The sequence below is a fragment of the Triticum aestivum genome, chromosome 4B, assembly GCF_018294505.1.
Source record: "Triticum aestivum cultivar Chinese Spring chromosome 4B, IWGSC CS RefSeq v2.1, whole genome shotgun sequence".
NCBI lineage: Eukaryota > Viridiplantae > Streptophyta > Magnoliopsida > Poales > Poaceae > Triticum > Triticum aestivum.
In genome coordinates, this window is record NC_057804.1 from 563210074 (window position 1) to 563221834 (window position 11761).

General features: G+C 42.7%; 1 protein-coding gene across 1 annotated transcript; it reads right to left on the reverse strand.

The window, feature by feature from the left end:
* Positions 1 to 229: 229 nt before the first annotated feature.
* On the reverse strand, positions 230 to 2681 carry LOC123090212 (histidine-containing phosphotransfer protein 2-like). The gene is made up of 6 exons (XM_044511620.1): positions 2622 to 2681; positions 2345 to 2478; positions 2176 to 2244; positions 1200 to 1271; positions 684 to 756; positions 230 to 265 (listed from the first exon to the last, which is right to left on the reverse strand). Exons 1-6 carry the CDS (start codon positions 2679 to 2681, stop codon positions 230 to 232), a joined length of 444 nt encoding a protein of 147 aa, XP_044367555.1.
* Positions 2682 to 11761: the final 9080 nt, after the last annotated feature.

Consider the following 11761-nt stretch of genomic DNA (forward strand, 5'->3'; position numbering starts at 1 on the left):
GGCCATCCATGATGCTGAGGTATAAAGAGTTAACAGACAGATACATCAACACACAAGACAACATGTGAATACATTCACAGGGTGATCGCGAAGCAAGAATCGTCCTGGGATACCATTTTCGTGCTCCAAAGACCAATACCTGTCGAATGCTACCTACATATTCAGAGATACATATACCACATCATGTCAGGGATCACATGGGGCTTTTCTCTTATCACTTTGATTACTTCTACATAGGACTCAAGGCCGCGATCTGCCGCTCCAACTACATTAAAAGAAGAATAGATTAATGATTATGATAGATGTACGATGTAAAATTGTGCTTTGGTTACATAATTTCACAAATGAGCCATGTTGCAGGGTAGTCGGTATCTTATTCTGGTACTTGGCAAATATTAGTGAAGCTTCGAACACAAGGAAATACCACTACTTTTAGATCTACCCCATACATCTAAAGAAAAGTGAAGACAATATTAAAACAAAAACATTCAAGGAGCAAATGGGACTTTCAAAGACCTCGAATAAGTGGTCTAGAAACCAAACAATTAGCAATAGGTAAATTGCAACATCAACAAAAATAGTGTCAGGGTTATTCTTTTTGATCTTATAAAAAATATACGACATATTATGATACTAGAGAGAAACTGGAAGTTAAAAGCCAACATAGGCACATAAGTTGGTACCTGCATCATGGTCTGGAGTTGGTTGCGCACATCACAAAACTCATTCCTAAGAAGAGCCAATGGCATGAGACACCTGAAATAATGCAGACATACAACACTATCAAATTCTGGATAGGTTAAGCAAACTAAAATGGAATGGTTGGAAATTGAAACCATGTGCTTAAAAAAATTCTAGCCATCTAAAACTTTAATTGCATTATAAACAGAAGTCTAGAGCCAACAAGTTACAAGAGAATCATCAAATAGGCATATATTTAGATAAAGAACCAAATTCTATCAATCACATGATTGGCGATCAAGTGAACAAGTAGGTTAGTTATTAAGAATGTTAGATTAGTACTCCCTCCGTCCGAAAATACTTGTCATCAAAATGGACAAAAAGTGTAGGGAATATGAGTTAAAAGTAGTGTCATAAAAGACAAAATAAGCTAACAGGCTTGCATACAGGATTTGACCAACACAAAGAGTAGAGAATAACTACTGTGCAACATAGATAATGAGGTACTGTGTACTGACCTTTCTTTGCTTTTGGCCACATAGGACTGACGAAATTGCATGCAGGCGAGTTTCACTTTCTTAGCACCAACACTAATACATGACAAAAAGAGCAACATCAGGAAACTAGAGTTTTTTTCAAACTCATTGAACATGGCATGCTGATACATATGGCATACTTGCATGCCATAATAATATTCTCAAGGAGCCATTTCCTATCATGGTTGTCAACACAATCTTTTTTTGATAAACTAAAAAGAAAATAGTATTGGCCTTATGGCGATAGTAGATCAGTAGTGCCAAAGATGTTTACAAAAGTCAAAATTCCTCCCACCGAGCCATAACATAGGGATAAATATTGACATTTCCGTTACATCGCTCATAACTAAATTCAGCTCTTCTAATTATGGCTAAACAACACGAGCCGCATGCCCATGCCCATGACATACATACCCCGCACCGCCACATCCAAATAGGAACAACATTGATGCATAGGAGACATTAGAAAAGGTCCAATTGTGTGACGTAGACTAGCAGATCGTTACTACCATGATTGTTTGTAGAACGACAGATTTTCATTGCTGACCTAGAATAACGCCATTGGACCAATAACAGATTCAGGTAATACTAGAAATGTTCACAAGACCACAAAGTTTTCTGTGATGCGGTATAGAATTGCAATTGGCAGGAATACCGACAATTCTGTTGCAGGCACTACGCTGACATACACGAATAGAAATGTGAACAGACTTGAAAAACCTCCACTGACATTACACTGAATAAGAAATTATTAGTACCAGAAACAGTAGCAAGACGACAAAGTTCATAACATTACTGTTGGCATGAATACAGGAACTTCCATTTCAAGAAACACAACCAAGCTCGTCTCTTCTTCTAATTACACACCACAACCAACATGACAAACGCATCTGAATAACATCGATGCACAGGAGAAAAATAGGTGAGGATAGAAAAGAAGGGCTTATCATCATCATACGTGGAGCTGCTCCCAATGAGCTGATGCACCAGGGCGTCCACCTTGTAGAAGTCCACCTCGGGCTGGTTCCTGCGAATGGAGCAGACCAGATCAGTCAGGACAGCAAACGAGATAACGAGATCCGTACAACAAGACCAGAGGGAGAGGGGGAAGGGGCGGGGTTACGGACACCAGGCTGGCGATGTCGTTGAGGATCCTGTCGGCGTCATTGAGGAAGATGTTGATGACCTCGGCGACGAAGCCCGTGGCAGCACTGCCCTCGTCCATCGATTGCAGCTGCTGGAAATACGCGTCCACACTACCCTAGATCGATCACGCCAAGGCAAAGGTCAGCCAGATAGCCAGTCGAAACCCATCGTCAACGCCGAGAGCAGAGAACACGGCGATTCCCGGGGATTCCAGCCCGCAACCACACGGCGGCTATACAAGTGAGGGGAGGGACTCACCGTGGCGTACATGGAGGCGATGTGGGCGTTGAGCTGGGCCCTGAGCGAGGCGGCCGCCATGGCGATGCGGGGCGTGGAGAGGAGGCGGGCGAGCACGTTCGGGTCGACGGAATCCGAAGGTGCTGCGGCGGTGGCGGAGTGGACAAGGACAGGAGATGAGTGCAGGTTATATAGCTCGACTCAGCCTTTTGACAGGGAGTGCTCGATTACTCTGGTGGCTGGCCGCCATTGAATGGAGAGCTTGGGGATGGCGTGCATGCATGCATGGATGCATGTATGTAGCTACGTTTGGGTGGATGGATGGATGCTGGCCAGCTATCTACAGATTGACAATGCAAGCTCACTTTCAATGCATAGCCCATCACAAATAGTATGTATTAGTATTAGTATGTATTACGTTCTTCGGTCGTAATTTAACTTTTTTTGGCACGTGGTCCAATACGGCTGGCTCCCTATGCGTTTTATCAAGGAGGCCAAATTCACTGTCTTGACCCTTTCTAAAAACTTTAGTGCAATTTTACCCTGATCTAAATTTTTCTTCGTAATCTGATCCTTTTCCTATCGTCATCGTCCTTGGCGGTAGGGTAACACAGCCTACCGCCAAGGGCTATGGCGGTAGGACTTGACTGCGCCGTCACGGCCGTTTGAGATTGAAAATAGCCTACCGCCATAGTCCTTGGCGGTAGGATCTGAAATATATATATTTGATGTGGCCACCATTAGAATTGAAGCACGGTAGTGGTGAGTTGGCTAGCGTGGGCAGCTTTACTCGGTTGGTCTTGAGTTTGAGCCTTACTAAGGCCATTTTTTGTTTGTTTTTTTGCGCAATAAACAATAAACAATTTGTATAATTAATATTAGCATATTAATATTGATAAAAATATAGTTATCTGTAAATGTTTTATAAAATCCCTGCAAAGGTAAACGAATATGATGTGATAAAAAAATTGTTCAATTAATGTTAAGGTATGGATTATTTATAAAAAAAATTGTCCAAATTTGTTTATTTTTCTTTTGTGCAATAAAAAATAAAAATTTGTATAATTAATATTAGGATATGAATTATTATAAAAATATAGTTTTACTTATCTGTAAATGTTTTATAAAATCCCTGCAAAGATATAAACGAATATGATGTGATAAAAATTTGTCCAATTAATGTTAAGGTATGGATTATTTATAAAAGTATTTTTTTACTTATATGTAACTATTATAAAATTTTCGCAAAGATTTGTTTTTCTGCAGTCTTTTTGCGGCTTAGATCTGTAACATACATGGGAGACAACATTTTTACTCTTTGCTCATCATGAAGATTATGCGCTCATCATACTTTACTTTGTTTAACTCTGTTGTTGTCTGTCTCTGACTAGCTATGTTAATTATGAGTATTCTTTCATGTTGTTTTGCCAAAAGAGCTACATATGGTGTGTAATTAATAATTGCTTGCAACAAATTATTAGAATAAAAGCACTTTTTGCTTGATTTTGAACTATTTAATTAAAAGTAAATGTTTATTCTCAGCAGCACTAAGATTGGCCGGCTCTACGCTCAAACCACTACACACACACGCACCTCCAAGTCCTCCAGTTTAGTTGCTACAATGTTATAAATCTTGTGATACAAAGATGACCTCTCCAGCAAGATCAAATACGGAGTACGATGTAAGTTCGTTCTCAGTATTATCATCCAAACACTGATGCAAATCATGGTGTGCAATGGTCTTCCGACTTTAAACTAACTAAGAAAAATAGCTGGAAGTAGTACAACCACTGGGTAAGCAAATTATTTGTGGATATAGAAGAGGATAAATAAATGGTCATAGAGCCGTATTTCATCCTTTCTTGGGTTCTGGCGTCAAAACACAAGTTTCAAAAGAACATATACAAACTGCAAATTAGAAGTCCGACTGATTCCAAAAGTGTTGAGCAGCTTAAGATGGATTGAGCAGTTTCAAAAAACTATTTTTATAAATAATCCATACCTTAACATTAATTGAATTTTTTTTTCACATCATATTCGGTTATATCTTTGCGGGGATTTTATAAAACATTTGCAGATAAGCAAAACTATATTTTTATCAATAATTCATATCCTAATATTAGTTGTACAAATTGTTTATTATCATCCAAACACTGATGCAAATCATGGTGTGCAATGGTCTTCCGAACTTTAAACTAACTAAGAAAAATAGCTGGAAGTAGTACAACCACTGGGTAAGCAAATTATTTGTGGATATAGAAGAGGATAAATAAATGGTCATAGAGCCGTATTTCATCCTTTCTTGGGTTCTGGTGTCAAAACACAAGTTTCAAAAGAACATATACAAACTACAAATTAGAAGTCCGACTGATTCCAAAAGTGTTGAGCAGTTTAAGATGGATTGAGCAGTTTCAAAAAACTATTTTTATAAATAATCCATACCTTAACATTAATTGAACAAAATTTTATCACATCATATTCGGTTATATCTTTGTGAGGATTTTATAAAACATTTGCAGAAGCAAAACTATATTTTTATCAATAATTCATATCCTAATATTAGTTGTACAAATTGTTTATTGTTTATCGGGCAAAATAAAAATGGCCTTAGTAGGCTCGAACCCAAGACCAACCTAGTAAACCTGCACAGGCTAGCCAACTCACTGCCAAAGTGCTTCTATTCTATTGGGCGCCACACCAAATATATATATTCCAGACCCTACCGCCAAGTACTATGATGGTAGGATATTTTCAACCACAAACGACCGTGACGGCGCAGTCAAGTCCTACCACCATAGCCCTCGACGGTAGGCTGTGTTACCCTACCGTTAAAAACGATGGCGGTAGGAAAAGGGTCAGATTACGAAAAAAAATTAGATCAAGGTCAGATCGCGCTAAAATTTACAAAAAAAAGTCAAAACAATGAATTCGGCCTACCAAGGATGGGTTGGCATTTAATATGGTCATTACCGTTGATGACGGTTGTGTCATTGTTTCTTTTTATCGGTATATAGTCTTGGTGCAGGCGGTATGGTCTTCGTGACCACTAAAGGTGTCGGGTGGGCCGATATGATGTTGTTACACGTTGCAGTACTGATGTCTATCGGTGATGTTCATATGGGAAGCTTTTTTTTTAGGGAATATGGGAAGCTTCTATACGGTGCTTTATTCGCCAGTTCAAATAACTGGCGCTCATTGCCGCAGCTGGTTGGCCGGCTCATGACAGCTATCATAGCGAAAATGAATTACGCAAAAAAACACCGTGAAAATAATTTTCCTATAAGGAATAGACCTCCCGCCGCTTAGATCTTGTGCAGGTTACCTAACCAACAGACCAATTAGTCGGGAGTGAATCATTCAAGCGAATAGTTTAAGAATAAGTTTAGACGCGCTTTCTATTGCAGACTGAGTTGTAGAAAAACGTGATTTAAAAAAATGAGATCAAAACTTAAAATCTCACATATTTGAAAACAAAACATGAACTAAAAAAGTTCATGTAATCAAACAAGTTCATGAATTCAAAGTTCACGAATTAGAAAGAAGTTCATCGATTTTTAAAAAAGTTCACAAATTTTCAAAAAAGGTTCACTGATTTTGCAAAACAGTTCATCGATTTTCAGAAAAAAATCAAAAATTCGAAAAAAGTTCATCGATTTTGAAAAAAGTTCATCAATTCTGAAAAAGGTTCACAAATTTTTAAAAAGTTCACTATTTTGGCAAAAAATCAATGATTTGAAAAGAGTTCACAAATTTTGAAAAAGTTCATTGAATATGAAAAAAAATAGTTAACCGATTTGAAAAAAGTTCATCGATTACTTAAAAAATCACCAATTTGAAAAGAATTCATCGATTTTGGATAAAAGTTTGCATATTTGAATAAAAGTTCATGGTGGAAAAAAATGGTTCCTGAAATTCTAAGAAAAATCTTCATGAATTTGTGAAGAATCCGTGCATTAATGAAAAAGGAAAAAGGAAAAGGATAAAAGGAAAATCGAATAAAAAACGTCCAAAAGAAAACCAGGAACTGAAAAAGGAATAAAAGAGGGAAAAAGAAAGCGTTTCAAACGACTGCGATGGCGTGGTGGTTCATTCGCTTCCTTCGAGCAGAGTCGTCGCGAGTTCAAAGCTGTGCTTGCCTCACATTTTTTACGGGTCTTAGTATGTTTGCCTCCTCTTCTTGAACGCTCTATTGCAATGCATAGCCTATTCACTGATAGTAGAGTGTGAGGCGTGTATTGCCACGTGGTCGTAATTTAGCTCTTTTTTTGCATGTGTCTATTATGGCTGGCTCGCTATGCTTTTTACCTAAGCTGGGTCGGCATTTAATACGGTCACGCCGCTGATTATGGTTGTATTGTTATTTCTCTTTATCAATATAGTCTTACTTGGTGCAGGCGTATGGACTTCATGGTGAATAAAGGTGTTGGGTGTTAGCAGCCGGTCCATCAAGTCCACTGCAAAGGACGACACAAGCCAAGTCAGCGACGGCCACGTCAACCATTCAAGCTCTGTCACTGACAGTGGACCAAGCAAGAGGATTCGACGCCCGTCCACTCGCTATGCAGGTAAGGAGTGGGCCACATGCCCTGTTAAATAGGAAAGGAAAGGGTCATGAGGGATTTGGCCAGTTTGGCACGGCAGTGCCGCCGTTGCTTGTAACTCTCTTCCTCTTTCCTTTCGGCTTGTAATTTGGAATTAGAGCTACAGATCTGAGTGAGGTTCGTCAATAGAGAGATCCTAGCCCGTTGCTAACAATTGATACTCAGAGCCAAAAATTTCCCACCCCGCTGCACTGGAGCATCACCACGACACGCGCGCGGCGGTGGCGGCGGCGCGCCGGCGGCGAGAGCTGATGGAGAACCTCTCTGCAGCGGGCAAGGCGTTGTACGAGACGCTCACGTCCGCGGCGACGATCGCCCACCAGCAATAGAAGAAAGAGCTTGAGGAGCTCATCATCGCGGCGGTCGGCCACGCCGTCGACGCGGCGATCTCCAAGTCTGTTCCGCTCGCAGTCGACCAGGCGTTGGGATCCATGGTCGAGGACTTGCAAGCCTACACCGATGGCGCCGAGCAGGACCTACACAAGCAAATCAGTGACCTCCGTGCCTCGATTGGTCTCGCCTCCAACTCGGGCACGGCGACAGTGCGGTCGCCTTCGTCCAGGGGAGCGGCGGAGACTGGCCCCGATGGGCACCACGGACATTCGACTACACGGGGGTCGGGACCTGGGGCTTCGCTGCCCTACGTTCCGCCTCCGGCACGAGGTATCACCGATCCGCCCCCCATCGTCTTCGTTTGCCAGTCTGATCCATCACGAGCGCCGCGCATCTCAGTTTCAGTCCCAATCATAACCGCACACCGAAGTGTGATTTCCCCGTTTTGACGGCGTCAATCCTAAGTTCTGGCAGGCCTGGTGTGAAGATTACTTTGCTCTATTTGATACTGACCCTGCGCTATGGATAGCGATCGCCGCGATGCAGTTTGAAGGGCCTGCAGCGCGTTGGCTTCCATCGGTTCAGTCTAAGTTTGCACATGCGTCTTGGCAGGAATTAGTGCTGCAGTAGTGCATAGGTTTGGGCGAAATCAGCACCAAACCTTTGATTCGTCGTCTATACCGCTTGCGCCAAACTGATTCAGTAGATGATTACATCCTAGAATTCTCGGCTCTGATGGATCAACTTTCTGCATATGAACCTAATCCTGATATGATGCACTATACTACTCGGTTCATAGATGGTTTAAAACCTGCTGCTCGTGTAATTGTGGTTGTTCAACGCCCCCCAGATCTCGATACTGCATATTGTATTGCATCTATGCAGGAAGAGGTGGGCGACGGCGAGACCGAGCTTAATTCCTCGGGGTACAGTCGACGGCCAAGTTCCTCTTCATCGAGCCGTCAATACAAGGCTAAACCTCCTGATGAGCTTCGTGAGCCCACTGTCAAACCAACTCCGGCGGATGATAAATTAGCTACCCTGAAAGCATATCGTCGTGCAAAAGGACTGTGTTATATCTGTGGTGAACGTTGGGGCCGTGATCATAAATGCAACACAACTGTGCAATTACATGTGGTGCAGGAGATGTTGGAATTCTGTGATCTTACTTCTCCAGATTCTGATGACAGTGCTGACGATTTGATGGTCTTGTCGACAGAAGCTCAGTCCGATAAATCTGAACCCAGTGCTATCAAGCTCAGTTGTCAGTTGCAAGGGCAATGGTTTGTGTTTCTATTGGACTCGGGTAGTTCCCATTCCTTCCTCAGTGCTAAGGCAGCAGCAAATGTTCCGGGGCACAAGCTATTAGCTCGTAAGCAACAAGTTCGAGTGGCAGGAGGGGGTCATCTTGAGTGCACTCATATGATACCAAAATGTTCTTGGTCAGCAGATGGACACATATTCAAGTCTGATTTCAAAATCTTGCCACTGCAGTTTTATGATGGAATCATTGGTATGGACTGGTTGGCTGCTAGAGGCACCATGCAGGTGAATTGGGAGCAAAAGTGGCTTTCGTTTGAGCATTTTGGGCAACGAATCTTCCTCCAAGGGCATCCCCCTGCTGTGTTTGATATTACTGTTGTTGAGCTGCAGTTAATTCAAGGGCAACAGAATCTCGACCTTCCCGAGGAAATACAATGCTTATTGGATGGTTTCTCTGCAGTTTTTGACGCTCCTATTGGACTTCCACCTCGCCGTGCTTGTGATCACAAGATTCCGTTGATTCCGGGCGCACAACCAGTCAACATCCGGGCGTATCATTATTCTCCTGAGCTCAAGACTGAAATTGAGAAGCAGATTGCAGAGATGTTGCAATCAGGGATCATCAAACCTAGCACTAGGCCATTTGCTTCACCCATTATCATGGTCCGGAAGAAGGATGGAACCTGGCGCCTTTGTGTTGATTATCGCCATCTGAACTTATTGACAGTGAAGAGCAAGTATCCAATGCCTGTTATTGATGAGCTGTTGGATGAGATATCTGGTGCATCTTGGTTTACCAAGTTGGACCTTCGTGAAGGTTATCATCAAATCCGTTTGGCCCCTAGAGATGAGTACAAGACGGTGTTCCACACACACAACGGCCATTTTGAATTCTCTGTCTTGGCTTTTGGGTTCACTGAGGGCCCTTATACTTTACAATCTGTCATGAACACAAATCTCTCACTTGTTCTACGTCATTGTGCTGTGGTGTTTTTTGATGACATTCTCATCTTCAGCAAGACGTATGCCAAGCATATCGAGCACTTGCGTCAGGTGCTCCAGTTACTTGCAGAGAAGCAATGGAAAGTCAAAGGATCCAAGTGTACTTTTGCCCAGCGATCTGTGCAGTATCTTGGTTATGTGGTTTCAGAAGAAGGTGTTGCTACTGACCCTCAGAAAGTGGCAGATGTTCAGAACTGGCCTATTCCTACTTCTGTCAAAGAACTCCGTGGATTTTTGGGACTGTCAGGCTACTACCGTAAATTTGTCCGTCAATATGGCGTCATCAGCCAACCTCTAACACACTTGCTCCGTAAGAACGTTCCTTTTGTCTGGACAGTTGACTCTCAAGTAGCCTTTGACACCCTGAAGCAAGCATTAGTGAGTGCTCCTGTGTTGGCCTTGCCGGATTTCAAAGTTCAGTTTGTCATTGAGACAGATGCAAGTGACACTGGCGTGGGCGCTGTACTGATGCAACATGGGCACCCTCTGGCATATGTGAGCAAGGGTTTGGGACCGCGAACTAGGGGCCTGTCAACTTATGAAAAGGAATATATGGCTATCCTACTAGCTGTTGAACAGTGGCGTGCATACTTGCAACACGCTGAATTTTTGATCCTTACTGATCACTTCAGTTTGGCACATCTGGGTGATCAGCGTTTGCACACTCCTTGGCAGCAAAAAGTGTTCACTAAATTACTTGGATTGCAATTTCAGATTAAGTATAAGAAGGGAATTCATAACAGAGCCGCAGACGCCTTATCGCGGCGACCTGCCCCTGATAGTTGTTTGCTCACCGTCACTCAGTATCGCCCTACATGGATGTTGGATATTGTGGAGGCCTATACAGCCGATCCAGTTGCTCAAGAACTGCTCACTCGCTTGGCTCTTTCTGGTCCGGCTGAAGATCACTATTCTTTGCGTGATGGCTTGATTCGCTACAAGGATCGTATCTGGATTCCCATTAACACTCCTATGCGTACCAAAATCTTGGAAGCTCTTCATGACTCACCCCTCGGAGGACACTCTAGTATTCCAGTTACATTACGAAGAATTAAGCAGAATTTCTATTGGAAAGGGATACGGGCTTCAGTGCATCAGTACGTGCAGGAGTGCACTGTCTGTCAGCGCGCTAAGCCTGACAGAGCTAAGTATCCTGGCCAACTGGCACCTCTGCCTGTTCCTTCACAGTATTGGCAAATGCTCACTATGGATTTTGTCGAAGGTTTGCCTCGTTCTGGCCGTTTCAATTGTGTCATGGTGGTAGTTGACAAACTCTCTCGTTATGCCCACTTTATCGGTCTTTCACATCCATTCACTGTCTCTGTGGTAGCCACAGCTTTCATGGATAATGTGCATAAGCTATATGGGATGCCAGAGTCCACTGTGTCTGATCGAGATCGAGTGTTCACCAGTCGCTTCTGGCGTGAACTGGCTGCTCTCACTGGAGTTAAGCTTCGTATGAGTTCCTCGCAGCACCCCCAAACAGATGGAACTACTGAACGTGTGAATCAATGTTTGGAAGGTTACTTGCGGTGTTTTACGCATGCTTGTCCGGTCAAATGGGCCCAATGGCTATCACTGGTAGAATTTTGGTATAACACCAGTTTGCATTCTGCTCTGGATGGTAAATCTCCGTTCGAGGTTCTGTATGGACATACGGCACGACACTTTGGCATTACTACAACCGATGCATGTTCTGTGCCTGAACTGGATGAATGGCTTAAAGAGAGAGCGTTGACATTACGTTTGTTGCAGCAGCATTTGGAACGCATCAAGCTTCGTATGAAGAACCAGGTTGATAAAAAAAGATCTGATCGTGTCTTTCAGGTTGGTGATTACGTGTTCCTGAAACTTCAGCCATATATACAATCTTCAGTGGCTCCGCGGGCGCATCATAAGTTGTTGTTCAAGTATTATGGCCCATTTCAAGTTCTGGAGCGCATTGGCGATGTTGCCTACCGG

Excerpts from the sequence above, each read along its gene's own strand:
- LOC123090212 (XM_044511620.1), bottom strand. The coding sequence starts at position 2,681 with ATGGCGGCCGCCTCGCTCAGGGCCCAGCTCAACGCCCACATCGCCTCC. Across the intron at positions 2,479-2,621 it reads TCGCCTCCATGTACGCCACG|GGTAGTGTGGACGCGTATTT; the intron begins GTGAGTCCCTCC and ends TGATCGATCTAG. Across the intron at positions 266-683 it reads AACTCCAGACCATGATGCAG|TTGGAGCGGCAGATCGCGGC; the intron begins GTACCAACTTAT and ends CTTTTAATGTAG.